We start from the raw sequence: 27,515 nt of genomic DNA on the forward strand, positions 1-27,515 counted from the left end.
ATATACATTTGGCGATGATCGAAAATCCGTAACTGTGTATTCGACGCATATAGAGTTCGAATGTCAACTTTCATGTGCCGGACAAATCGGTAGGTTTTCACTGCTTTCAAAATTTCATTGGTCGATACAGTCTACGGGAAAAATTTATTTCAGTCCACATGATAAATACACAATAGTGAATCTCGCTGATTTGTCGTTCACTAACTCAACAGAGATCACGCATTAGAGTTAGCAGCTAGACAACTGTTCTTACATATCTTTTTTGATTTCAGTGTCCTCATGCATATAAGATCCTTGAATCTTTCTTTTACAAATACTCAGTTTTTGTTTGCTTTTCTGGATATACTTCATGAAGTAACAAACCAGTGAGGACGTAGCCCCGTTAGCAGCTGCTTATACCTTTTTCGGGATGATGATTTTGGTTGTCGCTTTACTTCCAAACACGTCTACCCATATGATAGTGATCTGGGAACAAGTGTTATATCATATCATAGTGCGCGATCACTTGCCAGGAAGATGAGACTCAAAAATTAAGGTAATATTCCACTGTTATATTATACGTTGGCGTCAGACTGAGCATCAAATTCAAAAGCCTTCAAAGTGCTGTGCCTCACAATCTTTGTTCGTGATCATCAATTTAGCGTGGACGCTATAATTCCGGCTTCCACAGTGTTAACTCGCTGGGCATTTACTAAACCCCTGGACGATGTTCGTACAGTTTATGACCCATTTGTTAGTAAATGTAAGCATGAAGCTATGAAAAAGTACCCAATCCACACTTTTTGAGTTCTATAGCTTGCGTGACACCGGTTTGACATTTCTTTTTCGACATCATCGCCTGAATAGGCAGTTGGACATTACTATCCACTGTGGATAAGATTCAAACGATACATCTTCATGAGTAATATCGTTGGCTGAGTGCGAAGTTTGAATGGTATAGTTCCGCGCAGTGAAAACGAGATAATTAACGCCGTTTAGGTTACTTTAAATCCGCACATATAGGTCGGTCAAATTATAAATTACTGGTGTCATGCTGCGTCCGTCCACAGTTTCGACAGTCGTATGTTAAGAAAATCAAAATTTTCTAGCACCGAATCGACGCAAAGCTAAAAGTAAAAAACTAACAAGCACAAGGAGTTTGTTGTTTCCGGACAATCCAAAGCGGCTGAACAACAGGAAATCGGAATACTTTTTAAATATTCAGCCCACGTTGTTTGCAATGGAGTAAGACAACATACATTAATCTACAGGATAGATTTAATATATGGTCTTCAATTTCAAGTTAGTTTAGCCTTTGTAGCGATCCAAATAAGAACATCTAAAAGGTTTTGGTTTTTGCATGCCACGAGCGTATAAATTCTAAGTCCATAAACTGCATTTTCAAGGCTACATGTTGACACCAGTTTCAAAATATCAAAAGATTGTTTTCGTTTTAGCTGGGGAGGTAATTTGAACGTATGGGTATGTGCGTATCAATAGAGCATACCGGGCAGGTTTTTTTTGTGCGACATTAACTTTCGTATTTATGTCCAAGTGGTGTGCTACCCCCATAAAGTTTCTCATGCGAATTCTATTGCGCACTTAAATCAACCATGCCAAAATTCCAGCCTCCCGATCATCTAGATATGGTTTTCAGCCAAACTCGTTACACTGAGGGGTGCTGAGCGCACAGGTTGTCTTTTCCGTCATAGTTTGACGGCTAGGAGTATGAACAGCCCCATTTTGCGACCATTCTGACTGAAGAGTGCGCCTGGCGAATTGCCTCCAGAAGCTGAATCATTCAGTAAGCTGAAAGTCACGAATGCTGACTTGTATTTATATAGGTAAAATACACCCTGTAGCCAAGAACATCGCTCGTCCTCCTGTCCATAACCAGGAGCTCTGGTAATCATAAATTATGGCAGCGAAATAGCAAGATAGCAAAAATAGAAAAAAAAACATGAGGAATACTACTGCCACTGCTTTTTAATTCCAGATTGGTTACTGGTGGAAAACATCTTATCGCACAGCTTGATGACACAGTGTTTTGCACATCGCACGTGACTTTCTTCAAGAGTAAAGATTGGATTGATCAAGAAAAACATAAACAGAGAAGAAATTAATGTATATCTGTGTAATCTCAACTTTCAACAGGCCGAAACCTGTTCATCACAATTCCGATCATTTCACACTCAAACAATTACTGGAACTGGGCACCAAACAGGTGGAAATAACATTGTATATTTTTTATATAATAGTCAACTGTTTTCTCTTGTACAACGGTGTCTAACGGATACCTCGCAACGTTCCATATATTCTGTTGGCCTTCGTTCCACACAGTTATGTCACTCCCGTCTCTTAGATCAGCACTTCTGCTAACTGTTATTTTAGTATTACACAAAATAATCGTGAAGAGAGAAGTAAAATGCTAACGCACGTTCTAGGTCCATAAATTTACGGAAATACGACTACCTTTCTCTTTGTAAAGACTCAATTTGGTCCTTTGAATTTACAAGGCAGTGATATTGTTTTCCGTTTACTACTGAATCTTTAGTGCCGTTTTTGACTTTCACAGTTAACGCATGAATGTCTGGAGATTATCTTTAAATTGAATAACAATTTTCATGTTCTTCCTAGGTTATACCAAAACAAGAACAGATTTGAGCACAAAATTCCAGCAGAAGGATGGGCACAAACTTCATTTGATGGGATTTTCTGTGGTTGGAGATACCGATTACTGTTGTGGGTCCATCCCAACTAATTTTTTCAGACATGTGGCTAAAATAAAGCCAGAGGAGAGATATTCTCATATTTGCGCAATTCTTATAGAAAACGAATATGAGCTACATAAACGTATTTGTCATTACCGCAGCTCCATGGAATATTCTGACTGCCACATAAAAGTATACAATCTGCTGGATTAATTCTGTTCCTATGGCATGACCCACCCTCAGAAGCTAATCAAAATGAGATGAAGTATGTCTTTATCACTGGCCTTATTTTCAAGCAAGTGCACCATGGTCCGTGCAAAATACTTTACTTTTGATGAGGGCATATGATTGATGAACGGGTTGAAGGAAGTAAGCGGCACGCGAAGAATTTTAAAAACTTCCTACCTTATTTAATGTCAAAACCTTATTCTGAAATATCGAGCATCGCGCCGACTGAAGACTCAGGAGGCCATTCAGAGTTCAGTTTAACAGCATCATAAAGGTCAGGTCTACCTGGGAATTGGTTAATTCTTTTAGTAATACGAGCTTGAATTGTAGTCAGGCCTACTTCATCTTATTATTTAAATTGCTCCTGGAGTCCATGTTTCGGCCGATGTTTTCATTTGCCCATCACCAAAAGCAGCCGGCTTTGTATATATTAGGAGGGACCGTATCCGTTTCACCTGAGGGGTATCAAAACTCCCGACCTGTTTGTCATCCCACGGGTTGAGGATAGGCTAGTTTGTTGCTTGTTAACATGAGCAAAAGGATAACTAAATCAGGTCTACACAGACGCAGGTTTTGTTTTATTCGAGTGTTTTCTGGAGTTTCGCAAAGAAAGTTTCCACCTGAGCCAAATCGAACAAATTACTGTGGCAACATCACCAGTTAATTGACAAACGGTTTCTTGCAAACGAAAAGCAAAATCCATGGCAAATAGCTAAAGGACGTTCTCAAAAATGTAAACGAATAGATCAACTAGATCTGGAGCTTTCCTGGGTAACTTACTTAAACGTTTACAGCTTCCATAAAAGATGTTTGTAATAGGTGGCTGAGATCTGATTCTCGTAGATATATCAAGATTTATGGATACGGCTAACTGGTGATAAGATGAATCATTTATACCCAGAATAAAGCGATTGCTCCCAGAGAATTTGAGAGGACAGCGCGGTACAAATTTACTCACATTCATGTCAGCCGTAATGAATTCAAAACCAGGATAAAAACATTAATATCAAAACCGGGTGAATATATGTCATTTGTCGCCAGACGGGTGGAAATTCACTTATTTTATTAACATGCCTGTGTTTGCTTGACTTGAACTCTACATGATACTGATACACTGCTTTCCAACATCAGTGTATACTATGTGACACTTGGTTCGTACATTTATGTCCTCCAGCTACGCTTGCTATCTCAACTGGTCGAGATCGTCATTTAAGGGGCATAGACGCTCCTAGAACGATCCTATTTGACCGTATAAAGTAAGGCACCGGTCAATCTTTCCATGGTTGCGATCACCGGTATTCGTCTATTATACCCCAGAACTCTGACATGTGATGATTCAAACTGGATTACTGGAAAAAGCCATTTGTTATGCATACCTAAATAGTGTCAAGATTGATTAACAAAAAAACAGCCTCTCTGTGTGTTAACGGCCCTTCGAGGCAGTCAGTGATAAGGAAGAGAGTAGCCGTTAGCGATACCGTCCAAGCGGAAAATGCATTCTACCGAACAAGCGTCATCTGAGAAGAACCTAATGGCCAAAAACTCTCACAAGCACCTGAAAGTTTTGTCTTAATCCTCTAAGACGAAATACAGAACCTGATCACTTCATCTTTCACAAAGAACTTGTGGATAAAAACATTCACCACAATTGATTTCGTGCGTAACTTCTAATTCGGTAGCTAACCAAACTGCGCAAATGAACTCAGAAACACTGGAATAGGATGGACTTCAAATGTTTGCAATGTTGGGCCTCTAGCAGTTTTGTCAGCCAAAGCATTGGATTGTGGATATTAGTACATATTTGTAGACAACAACAAGACCAGAGTAATCTACTCCTGAACCTATCTCATTTAAGCTTATTCACCAAAACCCGTTTAACTTCACACATCACTCCGGATCTTATATGACTTTAGCGGTATTTACCATATCTGGTATTTGCGCTGTTCATTCAACTCCATAAGTAGCTGGTAAATACCTCATTTTCACATGCCAGCTTCACAAGTGCACAAATCCGATTCCAAATTTCGCAAGGGAATTTAGGGCAATCACGCAGGTTAATACCGTCTTGTGTTCTAAATTACAGACATACTGAAATCGGTTTATTCTCGAGATAGAGCATTAGAATTCAAAGTACCGGATAAAGAGTCGAATAATGTAGTTCAGCCTCATGCTGTTTTCCATAACCTCAACTTTCAGCTTCGTGTGGTCTCTGAAAAGTCAATAACAAGCGTGTACATGATGGCGTGAGTTGATTTCCTGCTGCAAGTTGACCAGTGCAGTTCACGTGATTTTGAGGAAGATTGATTGCCTAACTTAATTATGGGTTGCAATAACCTAGAGTTGATGGAATTGTTGTTCCGTTATTGACACCAAGCCCAATTAGGCCAGCTATGAGCTTCCAAATAAGCGAGATATGGATGACTGTCACTATATGCCTGGATGAAGCAGGAGTTTTGCAGAAGTAGATGAAAGTGTCAGTTCTAGCGATGGGTTAAAGTTCGAAAACTCAGCAAAATAATGCAATAAAGGAAAGCGGCTCTAGTGTTCGTGGAGTAGATTAAGTTGAGATATGAAACTTTCTGGATGATGTTGCTGGTGTAAAAGAGACTCAAAATATTCTGGATGGTCAGGGATTATGGCTGGTTTTGTAACTCCAAGCGGTATTCGCTATCAGCAAGAAAACAGGTGAGTTAGACTTTATCGTGGCAGTAATTCAAGTTTTTACCCAAAAATTGGACGCAAGCAAACAATAATCTGATGTTGGAATGTACCATTACTGCTATAGGCAAAAACTTTGACTCCCTCAAGGCTTGTCGCCATTTTATGAAGGGATATTTTGTCCTAAACTGCTTCATTCTGGCGACAAACTTGTGGCCTCTCCATTGGACCCTATTTGGATTGGCACAACCCGTACACAGTAGTATCTGCATGTGAAACAGTTAACCTGCTTTTAATCCACCTCTATCGTTATACTTACTGCGACATTGACTATGACTGTGAATAACAGCCACGTACGGTCGGAAAGTTTAACTACATTTAGCGCTAAAACATCCGTAGATATTGTGTTGAACGCGTTATCCACACAATCTATGGGGTGTGTCGCTCTTGGCATTTTGTTGAAGTAACATCGGCCATATCGTCCACTCCATGTAGTGTGATGTGGGTGGTTATACTGGGTCACATACGGTTTTTAACACATACGTTCAGTGTTCATTAATTCACTGAATTTAATGAGAACTAAGTGCTATGTCAGGCGCTTACAGATGCAACATCATAGATATACCCGGGACTAACCTAAAGGGAGGGGGTGGCGAAATCATGTCAGCCGAAAGTACTGACATGCCTAATGAGATAATCATCCGAAGCAAGATTCGAAGTAGATCCTACTGAGGACGAACGTAGTGGAACTTCTGTTGTAGTGAGTGATTAGGTCCGGCACTATCTGATGCATGAGCCCGTCTTGTGGAACCGAAAATTAAGCTTTTGCAGACACTTCAAATAAAGACATTTCAGGAAAATACGGATATGCTTGTGGCTATTGCAGGAGCTATGGCTTCACCCGTCTGACCAAAGCAGAACTCCTGCTTCTTAAACTTGCACTCAATGACTGTTCTTCTCGTTCGTGTTTGGACTAGCATTCTGAACTACCGTCATTTTAGAAACTTACGACACCTTTGTATCTCATCCTGAGGCTTCTTCGCAGCGTACCTTGAATAAATGTATTTGACCACAGTAACTTTCAGTCCTTATAAAATAATAAACTGATCTAAGATTTGAATATCACAATTCAATATAACTGTTATTCCTGGAATTTTACTATGTAGAGTGTTTCACCTTGATCAGCATTCTCAACAAAGTATGACGTTTCGTCAGTCCTAAATGAAACGGTCCCCCAAGACTTACTGTTAATGTTTGGTGTTCTAGCTCCATTTGCTATCAAATCTCAGCCATTATAGAGTAATATGCAGACCCATCTCGAGTTGCACGGACCTCCAACTCATTAATGATGATTCATGATGACGCACCTAATTAGCAAGATGTAATGTTTACATTCCGTTCACTACTGACTTATTTTTGTTGTCCTCTCCCGTCAGTCATTCTCCTGGTTTAGTGACCTGTTTGTCGCACATGCGGAGAACTTTTGGTCACTGTTTCAAATGGATCTATTTGACTTTCTCGATCAGCTTCCAGACTATCGCTGGGAAATCTTCGAACTCTTCCAGTTACTGAATGATTATTTGTTGAATGACAGTAAGTTTCGTCTGTGTCAAGAGGTTATACGAAATAAAAAAAATGGGCAGCATTAATTTGAACTACTAAAATCCGAGTTTTACGCCTCAAATAATCAACGGTATTGTGGGATATCGTTTGATGTAGCTAGGTTTTGCAGTTTTGAAAATCTGAGTGGTATTAGTTTGTTGACACAAAGAGAAAGTATCTCAATTTTTACGAACCCCCGTCAAATATATTTGCTTTCAAAAAATACAAATTTTACTAGTGATGAACATTCCAGCTCGGTATACCAGTTTGGTTTGATGTGTAGGGCAGTAATTGTAACACAGTGGCAGTGAACTGCAACGCTTGTGAGGATAATGAATTTAGCCCCGATAGTAGTGTTGAACAGGGAGGAAGTTCATCCTATTCCGGGGCGATTACAATGAGTACAATGGCGATCAGTTGTGATCTGATTATATTACATCACAAACATTGGCATGGTAGATTTCCAGGCTTGGTAGGAAACCAGGATCGGAAGCACAGGTAGTATTGTTTAGCCCACGAAATGGTCTATGCGCATGTAGCGTCAATACTGTCATTTGCGTTTGTTTCGAATGTTCCAGAAAAAAACGTGCAGTCACCCAAACTTGGTGGTTTTTGATGCGTTTGTCGGCCTTTGCGCCAAACTCGACAATTAGGCTGGAAAATGCGTCCCACGCATCGAATAATCATCACCACCATACTAACCGATTGTCTTCCATAATGGTGGGGACTACCGCTAGGTAATTGTGAAGCAGCAAGAGCGACCAGACTAAATGATCAAATAAGTGCCTTCCACCTCGCGGCAGCTCTATGCAATACCAAACCCGCATAATATGCGTTAAAATAAGTCAGTCTTATTGTCAGATCCGCCAAGCTGTTTTAGTGAACTATGGGTTTGGCTATCTAGAAGAGTGAAACCGTATAGCCGCTTCGCTTGGATGCTTTGTTCAATATAACCTTCAGCATGTAACTCGCTAAAACAAATAACCTCCCTGAATGTGGATAAGTCATTATGCGTCTAGTTTGTGGTAGTGAGTGATGCCACTGGATAGAGACATGTCCAATTTATGTGGAGTGGTCGGAGCCTTACCTTTAGTAGCTTTGATGGCTGAACAGCCATTGTTCACGATGAACGTTTCCAGTTTGATAAGTGATCTGTCATTTATTAAATCGTCTCTCCAAGCGCACTAGCTCGAAATTACCAAACCAATTGTCACATGGAATCTGGATTGCTCGTGTCTTTCCATCTAGTGCCAGTCACCTCATAGGATTAATCGAAACAAATTGTGTAACGTTTTGTCATACTGACTACTTCTCTTTTTTGATCGCTTTATTTTTTATCACTTATATCCAGGTGAAGTTTATATAAGTGAGAAGTTTACGTAAAAGTGAAAACATTAAAAACGACAGTCAACCTCTCTAGACCTGATGATGACTTGTCGTCACATTCACTTATTGATCATATCACAAACATTAACTTTCTAGCCAATCTGTGCAACGGCCACTTTCACCAAAACTTAGCTAATCGCTTCGCGCCTCTAGTGGATAGCTACATCGAGCTGATGGCCGAAATGACTGAACAAGCTCTGATCACGGGCTATCAGAATGAACGCTGGCTACCTTCCATCACTGTAGTCGCGGGCGCTGGTGAGTCATCTCAAACAAATTTTTGTAACTTCTTCTTGATCTCCAGCATTACTTTTCAATAGAGTTTCATCTTTGTAACCGGTTGTTGACTGATAGTGGCTACGATGTCGCCGTCACAATCCATATTGGCTGTTCTGGTTATTCGTCGATTGATCATCTATTAGCCGTGTGCCATAGGCACATTGGTCTCACCTGCTATAGTTTAAATCACCGGAAAACAGGTAAGTGTGGGACATACAGCCCAGCCTTGAAGGCGATGACATTTTCAGTTCGTTTGGACATTGGGTAGTTTCTCATTGAAGGTGATAGCTTTGATGCATTAGCGCCACTGACTGCTCGATTGGGACATTTTTACCGGTGTCAATAGCCATTGATGAATTGATTCCCGGTGTCCCCATCTTAGGAGGCTGCGTTTGTCGCTCTCACTAAGGTTATTGGTTAGTGTTTTCATACTTGGTTGCCAGGTCAAGTATTGTCTATCTCTCAGTCGCTTTTTCTGAGCACCGGGGTGAACAAAAGGAGCTATTTGGGGCAGATGAACTTCTGGTATGCGGAGTACACGTCCTAACCGGCGTAACCTATGAAGCGTGAGTAATCCGACTAGCACGATAGGATTCCTCCTTTCTTAAAGCCGTCTGGCCTACCTCGACATTACGCATCTGATCACCCCATCAGACACGACCAATGGTTCCCAGACAACGATGGTCAAACACAGACACGTTTAGTATGTCCCCTGCGAGTAGAAGCCATTTCTCAGAAGAGCGAAGCAACTTGGATCGCACCGCCGCAGGGTAAAATCTGTCCTTGACAGATAAACTCGCGTCACGTCGGTGCCGTAAGTGTTTACTATTGGAAAAAGCTACCCTGGCCTTCCCGATTCGGGAATTAATCTCATCTCTAGCCAGTCTACCGGAGCTTATACAGCTGCCCAGGTAAACAAATTTATCTACCGCCTCGATTGGCTCGCCTGCAAGTATGAAGTGTGGGTTTGATCCAGCTTTACAGAGTATGAAGCGCATGCCAAACTTCTAGGCAGCAATATTTAAGTTATTTGAAAACGACTGCATTTGGGAAGGTTCTGCACCAAAGGGAGCAGTATCGGGGCATACACAAAGTCTGTGAGCAAACGCCCGGGGAGCACTTCGATTCTCGAGGCTTTAGAAGCAGGCAGAGAAATTTTAAGCAGCAGAGCAATAACAGTGTTCAAGGGGAAAGGCCAGACAGGACAGCCTTATATTACACCACTGGATGTGGTGCAATCAGGCGAAAGCTTGCCATCTACTCGTACGAGACCACAGGAGTTTACACACAGTGCCCTAACAAGAGAACCAAATTCGAAAAGGACACTGATCGCCAGCCACTGCCAAAGTTTCTGAAGATCGATAGAATCAAGAGAAATTTTCAAATCATGAAAAACGACCAGCATGAGAGGTCTCACGGATTGGCGCCGTTCAGCAATTTGCCTCAAGGTAAAGACATGATCGATACCTCTTTGACAAGAGCAAAACTCAGCTTGATTCTCACGAAGTATTCACCCGATAATCCGCCAATCTGCGTAAAATAATGCCAGAGAACACATTAGATGCGACGGATACCAGGTTGATTCCTCAACTCGGAATCGATCAGCTAATTTTGTTTCTTCCGGTCAAAGCCTTCCAACTTATGCATTCACGTCACCCGCCCTAAATACTATTTCTGTCCCTGCTGACCGAAGCATACACCCGAAATTTGAAATGTGGAACACCTGAGCTCATCCTAAGCGGCTTTAGGAGCATAATCGAAGTGGGACGTTCTATGCCTGTTTCGAAAACACATACACCGATCGGGAGGAGAAACAAGGCTTCAGCCAGAGATATCTGTTGTTCATCACAGGCTGAAACGTAGATCAGATCTTTTGAAGTTTGACATGGAGTAGTGGCTCGGGGACTGGCAGATAGGTTGACTGAACTGCATGGTACGATGAGTGAGGATGGAGTGAAGAATAGAAGGCCAGTGAGCAAATAGCTGAAAGAGCCGGCTGTTCAGACCAAGGGAGGGGTTGATTTGAGGCTCTCCATTTTAAGCCTTTGACCGCAATGCCGTCAGAGAACGCAGGGCTTGTTCATAAAGTCTGCTCTTAGCCACTGACACAACAGTCTTGACCGCGGGACATTGGTTGTTAGGATTTTTTCTTGGGGACATAACCCGGCGCCAATGACTCACTAGTCTGACCTACTTGACTGTATGGTGCCGGCCTAGCCCGAGGGCGCAGGGAGTAGGGTATTACTGTATCACTATTTATGTAGCTGCGAACACCAGTTGCCTTTTGTGCACCAAACACTTTGGTTTTGGTATTTTGGCCATATTTAATAGTGTGCCGGTGGTCGAGGTCAACGGTTGGGCGACCGGTATGTGCGTTTTATTGGGCCGACGTTTGCTAACCCGTCCTTCCTATGGAGATGGCAGTATCGCTGCTTCCATAAATATGAACAGGCTGGTCGACTGGGGGGAAACCTCTGCTGTCTTTGCACTTCTACCTCAGAGGATAATATGAGCTTATCTGCAGGCCGCCTAGTAATATGAATACTGGCAGCACGTAGCCTCATTCATTGTTCTTCGTCAGGCTGCCCCCGTTGGCTTTCTTGAATGACTGAACCCTTGGGGACTGAGTTCCGGCCCGCAGGATCAGTGTAGCACAGAAGGTCGGCCTCCAGGATAAAGAGACAGCTGTAGGTAGGGCTTCGGAGTTAGATTATAAAATAAGTTGTTTCACCACATATCCACACTGCTTCAGAGAAAAAGATTTCTTATAGTAGCCAGCAAAAAGGTTGCCACAAAAAATGCTTTTAATGACAGTTATATCCCTTCTGGGTTGCACCATCCAGTGCAGTTTCATTTCGGCATTCAGATGCTCTTTTTACTTGATGAATATGGGAAAACAGGCAGCGTCGCGCTAATTAACTAACCAGATTTTTCATTTCATTTATGTTTATTTATACGGAGATCACTTTTAAAAATCCGCTTAGTTTATCTGTAGCATCCTCACTGACTATATTTTCTAGTGAGCATTGTATAAATACGTAGGTCATCTCTGTAACCCACGTCCTGGATTTCTCACTCTAGACATAGAGTTTGAGAAGAGGTTTTTGGTTGGAAGCTCGTATTAAAAAGACTTATGTGTTTTCTTCAGATTTTAGGTTATCAATGACATGCTCAGGCTTCGCTTTTTCATCCCACTTTCTTACAAATAGATTTTGCATTCGAACTTCGGGTTGATCTAATATGTATTAGTGAGCTGATCAGGTAGTTTTTGGGGTTATTAAAACATTCAAAAGGTATAACAATTCCAAAAATGAGGCTTAAATTGTCGATCACAGTGGACACAAATATTCGCAGGAGACTCTGGACAGCTTTTCTGAGGACGGACTCTTCAAGTTCTTCATCGTTACTATTGATCATAGTCGTTTCTTATCTGTCACCTTAGGTCGTATGGAAGTGCTACCGAATGGCGACACGCAGTCCGGACTAAAAGTCCATCCACCATTGGTGGCGACAGGTTCCGCGCCGTATACGGATAACGTGGCGACATTCGCCGGTACGGATGCCATGAAGCAACGTTTATCCGTCAACTTAGGCGCACAACAACATTCACCTGGGGAATTTCGTCGCTCGCTTGGTGGCAATTTCCAGAACCCTTTGTTCTCCATTTCTGGATTGCCATTCACTTCCGAACCATTTGCGTGTCCGGAGAGTTCGAGCGGTATGGTTGGGAGTCGAGCCTGTCAGACGGTGATCGAGCTACTGTGGCGATTACACAAACTAAAATATTTTGTGCAGGAACTTGCCTGGCCCCAACCAGTGAAAGCGAAGGACCTGAGTGAGCGTATTCGGGTGTTGTGCGCACAAATGTTGAGAGAAGGAGTCAAACGGTGAGTTCTTGTTATAGGGGAATTAATCAATGAATAAATCAACATATTTCTGCTATGTCCCTCCGAACGTTCGAACTAACTTATACTGAATTTAAACTGTTTATATTTTGGGCTAAATTGACGATGCTATGAAACCATGTAAAAAAGGGTTCAAAAGATGTAGTGTGTTTGGATACGAAAATACTGATTGCTAATCAGTGGTCATATTCATGGCTCTTTCTGCCTGATAGGGACAGTTAATATTAGCAGATCAAACCCAAAGATATCGAAGATTCCACTATCGAATTTGTGAACAATAGAGTCTGGAAAATGAACTCTTTATCACAAAAGAATATCTTAGTCGCGATTCGTAAACGTTCTCGAAATCCAGAAAAAATGTGCTACAAACTTGTTCTCTGGCAATGCGGCAGATGGGCTAAGCAAAGTTTTCATGAATTAAAATTACAACTAGTAAATTACCAGACTGACTAAATTCACAGCTCACATAGTTGATATGGTTACCAAACGTTTATTGCACAATTACCTTTGAGACAGTAAGTGTTTTGCTCAGAACCTTCATTTTTGATTCTGAGCCTTTTTAACGTTACCACATTTGCAGCTATTACTCACAGTCCAGTAAATGGCATTGAATGCTACCATGACATGCCCATGACTTGGAGGAAAGAGAAAGCCTACCAATGCAGATCTAAGTGATTCTTCTCCCAGGATGGATAAGACTTCACAAGTTATACCGTTACGATTCGATTTCATCGTTGAAATTCTCGTCAACAACAGTAACAGCCAAAATTGAAGCCAACCGATTATTGATCACCATATATTCGCATTAGTTTATTCAAGTCTCTAGTGAAAAGAGTAAAGATGATAAATGGGAAAAGTCACAAACGCCTTGAAGATATGTACCTATAATATTCCGTCTCACAGACTGGACGGAAACCTCACCCTACTGAAACCCCGCCGTCATTTCTTGCTCTGCCTAAACTACTACAGCATGTAGGTTTATTAGTTGTGTGGTTGTGAAGGGTAATGTAAGAATCCAATGTATCCACCAATGACAGTTTATAATGTGTAAAATTATTTTCCATTTACTTCGAACGCCGTGTACAACATAAATACAATGCGAAAAACGAAATAAGTTAAAAGGTGACGTATGGTTTGAGCACAACTGGTATGAGTTCCTGAGTGAAGGTTCGGGCGCTGGGCGTGTTTACTTCACAGTATAACTACTATGCGTGTTATATGGTTGCCCATGAACGTATAGAGTTCTTGCCTCCCTTTTCTTTGTGCGCGTGTATGTGTGTACTGAGGCGAGTTACAGATGTATTTATTGTGTGCACTGTGAAAACAGGACAGGCCATTCCAGCTCGACGAGTGCCTAAACAAAAACCTGGTGCGGGTCAAGTTTGCAAGCATGGCACGTAATGCAGTTAGCAGCAGCGTAAACAAATCGAGTTAATATACCGGTGGAAACGTGAAAACGTGACGTGAAAATCAGGTAGAATAGGAAGAAAAATAAGGGAAAGGGAGTTGAATGCGAGATACCGGGTCAACGGATCACGGCATCAGGTAGGTGACATCTATGTCAGTCAGGTTTGTGGGAAGGCCAACTCAAGTTCAGAGGTAGCTAATGTTTCTTTTAGAAGAAAATTTGTGGGTACATCAGCCGGATTCTAATCACGTCTGCGATTAATAGTGGTCAAGATCGCATCAACCGTGACCGGTTCATTGGTACCTGCTTTGCGGTATCGCTGGCATGACTGGTTTTAACCAAATCTGATGGAATAGTACTTGAGCCCGGTTTCTTCCAGCTACCGCTCGGAGACACGGGATTGTGTTCTTGCATTCCGTCCAGCAAACGTCTTATCGATGCTCGGCACCAGCATAAAAATGAATGTACACGGTGGCTGGTGGTAGAACTTGGGAATTTGCCCTTAAAACGGAACCTGAGAGTGGGGTCAAAATTAAACTCAAGCACAGATTGGCAGCCAAATATGTGGTGTCAACAGTGTATAGGGATTCTTGTAACTAGTTGAGCAACCGACTCACTTTTGAATAGGAGCCTCATGTAGGCGAGCTTGTTCCCAAACCAACACTGTTTAGATGTGGACTTTGAAATTGATGGTATTGAGTACGAGCTTCTCGCGATATCCGTTTTGCAGTAATGAGTGTCTCAGGAAATTTAGTTACCCTTGTAAGTGCTCGGGAGTGCGAATCTCCTTTGCTTTTCTAGTCAGACATTTAACTAGGTTGTGCCTCATTTTCAAAGGAAAATACTGTAAAAGTGAATATTCTGGCCTTTCTTTCTGTATACGTAGTACTCCATAGTCCCAACAGTCTTATTTCAATGCTAATGTCAAGAAAACTTAACGATCCATTCCGTTTTGGCCTACTTGTTACCTTGATATTAGTATGAACTGAACCGAAAACCGCTTTGCTTGCTTTGATGGTAGTATCGTATGTTGTCCACGTAGTGGTGATACAATGTGGAATGTGCATTGAGTGCCCTTAAATTTTGAGTATAAAGCTAGATCATGAGAAGTTCTGCCAAAACGGGACCTTATGGAGACTTCCTCTCAATCCCATCATTCTGCAGTAGNTTATGGAGACTTCCTCTCAATCCCATCATCCTGCAGTAGTTCTTCAAGAGATGCGTTTCGATGATGTGAACGATGTCATCAGCATGTTCCATGTTGACAGGATTTTTGCCTACAGAGACCCCAACAGTAGAGATCCGGTATCGGCTTCATTATGACATCCATGTCACAACTGAACTGTGCCAGATTGGATGACCTTATCGGGCATGGCCTTATGGAGACTTCCTCTCAATCCCATCATTCTGCAGTAGTTCCTCAAGAGATGCGTTTCGATGATATGAACGGACAGGAAATATTCATATTGCACTATTCATACGGTCATATCACTCGGCGGCCACTGGGATTGTAGTTTCCCACATCGGAAATTTATGTTGCTCACTCATGCTGACCAAAATAATATCTGGCTGTTGCTCATGTCCGCGCTCAGTGTCAGGGAATCAAAAAGGAAGATTATGGATAGAACAAGCTACATTTTTATGGTTCAAGAACGCCTGTTTACGAAAATTACAAGATCCTGAAAGTTTGGAGTTACCAGGGAAATGTGTACTAGTTTTTGGTTCCTAAGAATGTTCATCCTTGCTCGTCGAATCGTGTGCAGTTCTGATTTGATCTTTCAATATTCTTTTGAATGCTGATGTTCATGTCTAAGAGGGTCAATCTTCAACACATTATGTTGATTAAGCAAACTGGCGCAAATCCACATCATTTCAATTGGATGAGTGACACGAAAGCTGTCTTTCATTACGCTTGGGAGAATGTCGGTTGTGAACTTCTGGGAGGAGAATCTTTGAGTTTATGTTTAAACTTGAGTTAAGTTTATCTTTACACAAGTAATGGAGGTTCAAAAGTAAACACTATTTGCACTTCGAGGAAGTTGTACTATGTCAGTTCTTTTTTATATTAAATGAAATGTTAAAGACCCACACGCGGACCTGTACTAAGCATGTGACGGTCCATTCGAATTGGTTTTAATTTTTACTTGCCAAGGAATTTGAGCAAATCACACGCAATGGGCATGAAGTAGCTGGTCATAGTTTTACATTGATTTATATTAAAAGGATGATAATTTCTACCTGAAAGGTCTGACTCTATTAGTGTGTACCTGAGTAACATGTGTGCTGTTTCTTTCGTTTAACAAAGTACTACGTATTAGCGAAAATCAATCAGTTTCGAAACTCACTCTGAAAACTCATGTCTTAAAATTCCTGTTGACAATGAGTAGATCCTCCGTCTCAAAGCTATGAAAGATGGTTTAAAGAGAAGTGCGAAACTCTGGTACTTGCTGCATTGATGGTTTCTTGGCCATTCCTTTGGTTTCACTTCCGATATCAAAGCAATTAGAATAGACAGCTGATTTACATCAGTGATATGGGGCAAGGATTATTGTACGACTCTGCACTTTACGTTTGCTCATATAAGCGTGAAGTTGTTTGCCTCTGTAAAACAACCTACCCGATTGTCTGTTTCGTGTGGATTTCAGATAATAGAAATGGTCTTCAATTTGACCCACCTTTGCCATTATTTCGTCAATGTGATGGACAAATTGTATGATCTCTAGGCGAAGCTCATATAAGCGTGAAGTTGTTTGCCTCTGTAAAACAACCTACCCGATTGTCTGTTTCGTGTGGATTTCAGATAATAGAAATGGTCTTCAATTTGACCCACCTTTGCCATTATTTCGTCAATGTGATGGACAAATTGTATGATCTTCTAGGCGAATTTGTTAAAAAAAACTCGATTAGTTGAAGTCTGGCTACTTGTCATTCCATTCTCAGTTACCATATCCTTATAGGTTCGTATTACCTTCAAACTGCTGTAGATTCCCCACTGAGAGTCAGATGAACTCAGGTGGAGTTCTGGTTAGTACAAACTGAATAATTTCATATAGTGAGGCATGCAACAACTACCAAAGCTCACCTCTGTCACAGGATATAACAATGTTTTGCACCAACACTTAGAAACTTTGACCGGATAGTTCATGGCTCTAGCCCGACATCTGAATCGTATATGACTTGGCAGTACTCCAACTATCGTACTTTCCTCGAGTAACATGCCAGTTGGAAACAGTGAAACCAAAAGTTATGAAGCGCTTATCAGGATATTGCTGGTGGAACTACTACTGATAGTCTCAAGAGCTCTAGAGGAGTATCTGAGTCTAGCAGCAGAAGAATGTGTCAGAATATCTGAAATCCTAAAAACGTCATTCAGTGCAATTGGAATAAATATTTCAAAGCAACGGTTATCCTACTTTTGGATGTACCTGAAGCTTGTTGGTGGGAGTGCGAGACATTTTTCTATCTCCATATGGAATTTGCTGAAAAAATGCAAGGATACATGGTATAATGACCTCGTTCCTATCATGAACTTTTCTGGATAGAAGTGTTAAAATATTTATGCTTCATTATTTTTAGAACACTAATTGAACTGGAGTCAACAGTACGAAAATGCAGCAAAAACACCGACCTGATTCTACCGATCGAATGTTGTACAATGCTCAACACCGTAACCGAACTACGGTCGCACCTATTTTCGCTGTGCCATTCTATGGATACAAGCAACTCTTTAGGTAGTCCCACTAAGGGGACGACACAGAATGCTGTGAGTTTAAAATTGTATCATTTCTCTTTGACCGATTAGTGCGTTCATAGAGTACCTACAAATGCGTTCGATGTATGTTTCTGGGGGGTCGGTGCTTTTTAAACAGAAGACAAAAGCAACTAATGTTTACTCACCCCACTAAACACTTGGCCAGTTATCCTACGTTTTGAGAATTTGTTAATTTGAATTTGGAACGTAACTTCACATTATTTTTGGACGAGTTTAAATATTGCATCGGCGCTTCAAGTTTTGATTGAGCGTGATAGTCTATGCAGTATTTGAGCGAATGCTTGCCTCCAAGAAAGAAGTTCAACAAGGACCACCCCTTATAACCTGCTGATCAAAACCCCATTTTCTGAAGCATTGCTTAGAAGAGAACTAGCGTTGCAGGTCTGTGTGTATTATTATAAATTGCCATCAACTTCATTAGATTATCGCAAGTGGTACCTGATCATTTGATTACGGCTTCCATCGGGATTGGTCACAAGGTAATTCAATCAGAGACTTGCCGCCTTAAAAAATCATTGGTGATCGGCATAATTTACGGACTTGGCAATCAATCGAGCCTACATTATCCTTGTGGTGACTCAGTCGGTTGATGTTAATTCATTACCGACCGCTGAGCCCTGCGGCTTCATCCTAGTCAATACCATAATTTGAACTACTGACCTTGGTAAAGCAATGGCTAGCCGAAGCGGCTGGCCGACTTCATTGCAACGGAACTTATGAACCGAAATCACGATTGCATCGTTATCATCGATTGGAGGGATACCTAATTCCTTATTCCGCCAAACCAGCTGAATAATTACAAATGAACTGACTGAGTGTTTCTCTCTGTCGGACCACAATAAACAACACTTTTAACCTGATGCACACCAATATGGTGAAAAGTGGTACTGGGCACAATTCGTTTGTTCAGACAAAGCACCCACATATATATAGATACATTAAATGCCACAAATTTACTTCCGTTTTCGTGAATGACTATGTTGCGCTACACATCACAACTCAAGGTGCATTTTTCTTCTCCCATTAAAAGAGTAGTCAAGTCGTGGCTACTCAAAGTCATTGTTTAAAGAAAAGAGCTTCTATAATGAAATAATGCTTGACTATGTGACACCAAACTACAGCTCAACCCTAGAAACTCAGATAGTGTTGTCATGGAAGAACGAATTGCAAGAAGAGACCGGTATTCGTCATAGTTTTTTCCCAAGGACATGATGATGTGAAAACTTATTTTGTCAAAGTGGTCGTAACTCGTATCACATCAATGTGGTCGTAAAAAACTTAGTCAGCACCTTTCATGGCATTATGAATGAGTGTAGCCTGACTGCAGAGAAAGTGTATTTTAAGTGGTACTGTGACAATTAACAACGTGCCGGCCAACATATTTTTATCATAGTTACTATGGATTTCTGCTCGATAACAGTATATTTTTTCATTTTTAGAACCAGTTACACATAGAAACAGAGGAGTTTTTTGAAGGCGTTCACCGCAATATGCTTGTTATTGTCGTGGACCAACTTGTGGCGGTACTGAATGGAGTTCTCGGGAAGCTAACTCGCTTCGACGAAAACAAGTTACTTTCTTCGCTACTGAGCCTCACGGTGAGTAGTATGAAATAAGAGTGAAAATCGCTGTCAAACTGGTAGTGGATCGTAATAAACTAGAACTGGAAGTTTTGGGACAATAGCCGTTGAATATATCCATTTCAACAAGTTTCTACCGTGTAAGGTCAGGAAAATTCAATTTTTATCGACAGTTGGGACGTAAATTAAAATCCACAGCTAGCTAGTTAGTGCCCATGATTCCCACATGGTAGTCGTCGATCCAGCTACTCCGTTATTCATTGCAAGTAAGCGTAAATATCGAAACCATTATGGACCATGAAACATTCTTATCAATGCCGTAGAGTTTTCCCATCCCAAGGATCGCCTCAAATCAGGTGCTTGAATTAGATTATCAGGTTGTCAACACTGCGTTTTGTAACCCCTCTGTTGCTAACGGATTTACAATTCAACAGAAACCAACGGACGAGGAGGGTCGAGCGTACTCAGTCTTCGTTCACAATAACCTGCAACAATTGAACGACAATCTGGTGGACGAAGTTTCCCTCATCTCGCTTTGTGAGGTAAGCCTACTTAAGTTCAGTTGGGTGACGGTTCAACCAAATAAACTGTGATTACACGCTAAATTAGCAAATGCCTCTCGGTTCCTAAAGTTTCTTCGCCCTGAAGGTGAACAGTCTCTCTCCACAGGGAAGGCACACCCCCATTGAAAAGACCAAGAATTCCTAAGGTTGGTGGAAGAAATAGAAATTTCAGCCACAATTTACACTCCCCTGCATCGGTTTACTGTTTTTGTTCACTAGTATGCCTGCATCCAGATTCATTTCATCAGCCCTTTGGTACTTGATCAATAGTGCTAGTGGTCACTAGCATTCAGAAGAATCACGAAATCACATCTTTTAAGTTGAGTCATTGCTAACGTGACACTGAACAACATTCAGCACAAAGGTCGCCTCCCGCTTCTGCTGGAGCGATATTCAAACTATCGGAGTATTTCCCACTCGAGGCTATTCATAAGAGTGACGAAACTGCTTAACAGAAGCTTATCTCAGAGTGGGAAGCATTTGATGAACAGATGCCATCTTTGGCTTCACCCAGAAGCTGCAAAGTCGTAACGAATTAATACTGGTTACGCAGACCGCATTTTTAAGTCCTCCAGTAGAAAAATTAGCAGCCAAATTACTTGTCCAGGATGTCTTCAAATGCCAACCACCAGTCAAAGCATTTTGTGGCCGTGCAAGTGTATTCACTGAAAGCAATCTAGAAAGACTAGTCGATCTCCACCATCAAAGGGAACATGAGCAATACGCACTTGTGAAGAATCGTAGGGACTTAAATAAAAGTGTAATAACTTGTGTTATCGGGTTTTTGCAAGAAAAACATAACACTGAGTGAATCTTTAGCTTTCAAAAAAACCAAACTTTGGTGTGTACCGCAGCTATAACCCAAAATCGAGCGATTTCGGTGGCTTGTATTTTCACGAAGACGCAAGAGTGCCGGGGGATTCTGTGGGGCGGAAAAGTGTAAAATTATGCCCTCCAACACACTCCACAATAGATCACCATAATTGTTCGAGTAGTCTGTTGGATTTGTGTTCTCATTTAGTGGTAAAGCGAATAAATTACAATTTCCAATTTATTTCTCTACAAGCTACCTATCCAAGTGATAGCGTGGTAGCAATCAATTCTGACATGAAATCTTTACACACGAACTCAATAATTAACAACTGTTTACTACCCCTTCCCGCCATTTTACGTGAGGCTATGTCTCTTGCACAAAGAACAACGTGGCTCCGTAAGGACATTATTACTGCTGTTAAAATAAGTCCAACCGACACCTATTTCACAATTCAGACACTGCGTTGCTGTGGTCTTTGTAGCCTCGAAAAGACTGATGTTGTTTGGAAAATTTTGAAAGGTTGTTACGTTACAACGCCCATAATCCAAGTACTTTCGTGTATTGTGTTGATGGCGTAGTTTTTGGTAAAACAGCTACGCAACAATCAGCCTTCCTCAACTGCTTGAACAAAACTGTTCCCTTACGGGAACTAGCTGCCAACGAAGAACTGTGAGCTACCTCGACTGTAGGTTATCCGGCAGAGCCAACAATGGATTCCATAAGGAATCCACAGGAATCCCACATATTCTGAGGGCTAAATGAATTGCAAGTTCCCACTTCTGCACTTCGGTAAAATAAAGGATACTGGACCGTCTGTCGACCGTGTCAAGTAATTATGCTTGGATGCGTTTAGACGAGCAAACGACCTTGAACAGCCCAGTAGGTTATTAAAGCAGAAATGCCCTGAAATATTCATTAAGCAAAAATGAGAAAAAAACTACCTGAAATTGCGGGACAGAGACCCGAGGGGTAGCCCCCTAAAAATGACGACGCTACCGTAGCCACATTAAAGCTGATTCTGGATCATGACAAAAAAGGTTCGCTCCTAATCGACGCTACCTTACGGTCACTTCCATCTGCCAGGAATTGAATCAGATAGCCGGACAACTTCATCTGCCAATCATTGTGTACAAACTCAAGTAAATCCTGAATGAAGATGTGCTGAAGCAATAGATACTAAAACATATCGTTTCGATGGGGCTAGCATCCAGTATATCGGGGTAGGAGTTACCGCACACGTCAGTAGATGTGGAAGCCAGAAGTCACACACACATAAATAAGAACAGAGTTGCACTCTGTATACCACAACAAACTCAGCCCGAGCCCAGTCACCGCACGAACAGTGACTCCTACATGTAGGCAGTGATAACATGCGACAGAGGTGATTCACGCAGCTGAATCAGAGGTGCATTTCATGAACACACCAAACAGGGCACATGAATGAAAATGAAAAATGGAAATGTAGTTGACTAGTGCTAAGCTGATTGCTAAAAATCCTTGAAAATAGCCACACACGTTACTTGTCACGTTGGTTTACACTATTCTAAGTTGTATTGAATTTTAAAAATTTTCCATATGGACAATTCACGCTACCAGATGCGAGACACAGTATCCCGTCTAGTTACATTGATTATATTACATTCATTACATAACGTTAGTTGGTTCCTTGAACGGTTATACATCTAAACCATTCATGCATACAAATCTTCCTTCGTTTGACCGCTAGAGCACTTGGAGTATTCATATGCATCAGTTTTCAAGAAGCTCATCCATGAACGTCACTCCTGGATAAAACCTAGGCGTGCTTATGTCCAACGTGCCTGTTTACTGGCATTTTGCTGATCAAATTCGTATATCTGGGACAAAACCCTTTCTCTGCTCCAGGTTCGACGTACCGTTAGGTGGAAAGACTAGCCTTAATACTTGGTAACGAATTTCTCAGTTCTTCGTATCGAGATGTTTTTGGCTTTTGTAAGGGGCACGATGACTATAAAACTGAATAGGAGACATTATTTACAGATGTATATGCAGATCTAAGGCTAATGAGAATGTTAGATGCTCTGAAATACTGTCTTTTGTAATCCAGCCACATTGGCTCCGAAGTTATCAATCTACAATTTGAGTCTTGTCTTCTGAACAGGTTAGCAAAGTGTAATCTTAGGTTTCGGCGATGCAGTTTGCGGACCACCGTTGTAGGAAAAAACAAGTAACTACTATTGAGGTGGACTTATATTAAAGTTTCACATGCACACAAATTTTCGACCTATACGTTTCGACCCATTGTTTTCAGAATTGGTACAACCGACAAATTCGCATGCTCTATGAATGGCTTGTACATCGCAAGAGTATACTTCTGCATCCATATCAAATCAAATGTCTTTCAGTCATTGTAAAAGTAAGTCACTCGACCTTGCATATTTCCATTTATCGTCTCATTACTGCAGGTGATGGCGTTTCGCTTCATTTAGTTTGAACCATTTATGCGTGGACAACCCAAAAAAAGCGAATAAATCGGTACTGAACTTATTAGGTGGCCAAGTGTGTCCTAACGGTTCTCCTTATTAGGAAACATGTGTTGGTGTACTATGTGAATTAAATTCGCCTGGCTCCGCAAACTTGTACATACTTTGTCCATTGCGGTTCTGTTATTTACGGAAATTTGGAAAAGTCAACACCTTCCTCACTTCATTTAAACTAATAGTTAGGCATTAGGGAAGGAAATGGTATCACCTTCCTAAGAATGAGACGATCATAAATAAATAAAAATGTTCTCTTGATCTAAATTACCCATCCATACAAAAGAAGGAACCGTATGTTATCCTTCGCAGTGTGGACTGCCAGGAAAACCTACATGCGAAACATACATGCATCTTTACCTGCAAATACAGCTTAGACCACAAAAGGAATGGGAGACTAGGCATCACATACGGGTCTGTGGAAGAAAGAGTCAATGGTTGTTCAGCCAATTTATTTGGTTTGCACCATGTTTCACGGAACCGGTGAGTAACACTGGAAAAACCATCACTTTAGTAATCGTTACATGATGTCCAAGCACCCAGGGATCTAGCTTGTCGTTACATAATTATGTGACGAACCTACTGTACTTCCTGGCCATGTGAGTAATCTCCTTTGAAGCTTTATTTAGTTTATTTCTCCAGAATTTTTAGAAGCACACGGAACAAAAGAAGGATTGTGGACCATAGCTGTAAGACAAACATACGTCTCTTGCTTGGTGAACACGTGTCATGCCAGCCAAATGAACTTATCAACTTCTACACACTATTTACTGCAAATATGGGGCAAAATTATTTGTACATGTGAGCAGGTGTGTGCCGTTAGGTTTAGTTTCTAAGTTGGTCTTCGGTGCTGTCAAAGAATGTTTCTGACAAAAGCATCAGCTTTTGCAAAGGCGACTCTATATGTTCGTCTGTTTATTTTTTTAGTGGACCAATTTACGTCTGCAGAATGGTGGCAAATTTTCAAAAGAAGCTGCCCAAGGGACATGTTAGGTTGTAGTACACCTGCTTGAGAGAAGACAGAACAAATTATGAGATGGTGTTTAGCGTCATGTACTTGGAATGGTTTGTGTGTGCCACGAAGGGCAAGAAGCAGAATACGGTACAGCTGCAGCCGTAGCGACTTACATGCATGAGCTAGTCTTTTGCATTCAGAAGACTTCTGTGCAAGTTTTACACCAAATGTACCATACCACTTGCCGCATGAAATCCATTGTCATTCATAGATTTTTACTAACCCCAAAATACATTGTCATCATAATGATGACTCATTATGATGATCCAAATTTCTTTAAGCTAGCTGCTGCTATCGGGTGTAAGTAAGGTTTTGTGGTGTAGTTCGAATGTTTCTACGTTTAATTTTGTATTTCCGTTCATGAATTCGTTACAGAAAACATTTTCGTACTTCGAACTGCAAGGGTTACCAAAATCTGTACTCGATACGATAATGTATCAGACTGTCTCGCATCGGCTACAGGTACGTAACTTGGCGGTTCGCTGACAAGTTTCAGCACTATATTTTGTAAGTGTGTAAGCAGCCCTGTGGGTTGCTCCGGTTTGTTCAGAAGCTGACCCTGTTCTCGGCACAGTAAACTGCAAACTACTTTGTTGGCACCCAAAGCTTTTCAGAATATTATCTTCGTGTGTAGTTAGCGTTTAGCGTCCTCAGTATGGTTGCGATAGCTCAAGAAAGACTGTTTCTACAGCAAATCTTAATTTCAATCAGTTGCAGAGACTCACTTAAGTGGAAAATGAGGATTACCAGTGATGGAGCGGCTTTCTGACCGGAATCGAAATGTGAACAACACAAAGACGCAACGCCTGTAGTCTTTTCGGTATTAACCCCTTGCTGGCCCATAGGCTGGCGGAGCTATAAACTAGGTCAACATTTTAAGGGCCGTTGAGCATCACCTTTAGTGCAAGACCATATAAAACACAATACGACACGAAAGAGATGAAAATGATTCGATCCGATAGAGGTTGTGTATGGTGGTCCTCCATTATCTGCTTGGTGACTTGCAACAAGCTGTTCCCTAAAGAGATCTTTTTCTTAAAGACCGTTTTGAAGCAGAGTTCATTTTATTGGTCAATTATAAATACAAAACGAGTTATTCTCTGGTGTCAACTCCACGGTTTTAAGGCTTTCACCTTTCCCAAGTCGAAGTACCCCATGGGGGTGGCTGTAGGCACACCATTTAGCTAAGCAGTTTGGTCGTAAATATTGTGCCAGCAGGTTAGGCAAAATTATCAGCTAGATATCAGCTTGGATAGGTGCTATAACAATTGGAACCGTACTGCTCAGTATGCGGTTTTAAAACCTAACCAGTTATTCTTATATTTAGGTTGATGAAACTACCCAATGCGTCCGACAAGAGACTGGATCGATGCCGCCTTCTGGAAAAGGAAAGCGAAAGGTGCTCGACAACCTGAGTGGAGGGATATCAGCTTTATCTGGAAGCGCTATTTTTCGTCGTAACTGACCATGAGACAGTGCACACATTGAGAGACCTTCACTGTTGCCTTGATGAGAATTGAACTCCATGTCTTTCAGCTCCCATGTAGTCCAATGTTCTTGCCCGGGATCACCTCTTTCAAGCGAGATTTATACTCAACATGTTCGCAGTGTAATGAGATTTGCTTTATAAAACGTTATTAGTATTTCCGCTATTTTTATAGGGGTGTTTCAACTAGAGGTGGATAAGTGCCAGAACTCTTACGGTGTTTCACTCATTCGGACAAACATGGTGAAGCCAGATCAGACAGAGACTTGGAGGTCTTTTTCAGTACACATTCTGTTTGTCATCCAAACAGCGTCAAACGTGAGAACAACTAGGATGTTACAACTGTGAAACTGGGCAAAAAAGTCCTAAAGAAAGCTTCATAAGCTCACGAATATTGGACAACTTCAGTGAGTAACACGTCGCCACTCTTATCCAGCCATCCAGATCAAGATGAGGAAAGCTTACAGACTTTTTGAAAGATTGGAATACTCTTGCAGGTAGTTTGGTTCAATGTCTGCCTCAGTCATCATTGAATCTTCAATATATGCAACGTTTCGAAGCACCAGACCTAACCTTAGAATCACAGACTCACGCAAGTCGTGCTATTGAATTCCACTGTTTATTCAACTTACCACATCATGTTTTTCTCCTTAAACAGTCGGCCCATTTAGTTACTTCATTTTTAAGTGCTAGAAGCATCAGACAACTAGAAACAAAATGGTTTAGCTATTTCGTCCAACGATTAGAAACTATATCAGGTTCGGCTTTGGCGACCTGGATATCACCGAAAATAGGTATCATATCATAGCAATTCAGCGAGTGCTCACTTGCATCCTCCTCATCAAGTACACACTCTAGATCCAAAGAGCAATTACAACACTGGAAAAAGGAAATCATTTGACAGTGGAATTGTTTGGCCCTGCTTGCGCAACGCTAGACAGACGGATGTTCTATCATTCAATATTTCGGTCCCTTCGATGAACTTAACGTATTCTCTGAGAAACCCCAAGCAAAATGACAGAGTCCGTGCAACCTGTGGGCATTCCAGTCAACAAAGGTTCTATTGTTAACTTCCACCGCAACTGAGTGGTTGGGTGCCAATATGACGACGGTGATTGGATGCGTTAGAATACCTTCTGATTTTCATTGAGTAAAATTGGTCACTGACGGTTGTTCGTTCTGTATGAACACAGTCATTTGTTCATATCACAAACCCATTCCAGAGGGTTCAGATATGGTTCAAACGAAAGAAAGCAGCGTGTGTTCATACGCCTTTACTCTCGTTCTAAATAGTTGTCATGAAGAGGCAAAACTGAGTTTGTTAGTGTACAGTTTGCGGCGTGGAAGCACTAGCGCGGCGGATGTACACATATCACTACCTCTGAGGAGGTTTCTTATGTAGGGTTTACTGTTGCCTTTAAAATATGGAAACTTATGGTAAAACACTGATAGAGTAGATATCGCAATTAATGAGTTCCAAGGACGAATACTCTTTGTAAGATATTCCCGCCCCCAGATTAGAAACCTACGAGGCAGCATCAAAAACAGCATGTTTGAAAGTCATACAGATCAAATGCTAATCAAAATGCGCCGATTACAGGAATCGCACTGGA

General features: G+C 41.3%; 1 protein-coding gene across 1 annotated transcript in view; it reads left to right on the forward strand.

Annotated features, from left to right (window-relative positions):
• Positions 1–26,024, forward strand: part of T265_11143 (hypothetical protein) — a gene marked incomplete at both ends in the record, with an annotated part of 70,521 nt that extends 44,497 nt beyond the window's left edge. Inside the window, 9 exons of the mRNA XM_009177724.1 lie at positions 7,013–7,169; positions 8,661–8,822; positions 12,286–12,730; positions 17,733–17,919; positions 19,368–19,526; positions 19,865–20,050; positions 23,176–23,280; positions 24,792–24,878; positions 25,744–26,024. Coding sequence (XP_009175988.1) covers positions 7,013–7,169; positions 8,661–8,822; positions 12,286–12,730; positions 17,733–17,919; positions 19,368–19,526; positions 19,865–20,050; positions 23,176–23,280; positions 24,792–24,878; positions 25,744–25,881 — 1,626 coding nt within the window. The remainder of the gene's footprint in view (positions 1–7,012; positions 7,170–8,660; positions 8,823–12,285; positions 12,731–17,732; positions 17,920–19,367; positions 19,527–19,864; positions 20,051–23,175; positions 23,281–24,791; positions 24,879–25,743) is intronic.
• Between the last annotated feature and the right edge of the window lie 1,491 nt (positions 26,025–27,515).

The sequence above is a fragment of the Opisthorchis viverrini genome, assembly GCF_000715545.1.
Source record: "Opisthorchis viverrini unplaced genomic scaffold opera_v5_453, whole genome shotgun sequence".
Classification (NCBI taxonomy): domain Eukaryota; kingdom Metazoa; phylum Platyhelminthes; class Trematoda; order Opisthorchiida; family Opisthorchiidae; genus Opisthorchis; species Opisthorchis viverrini.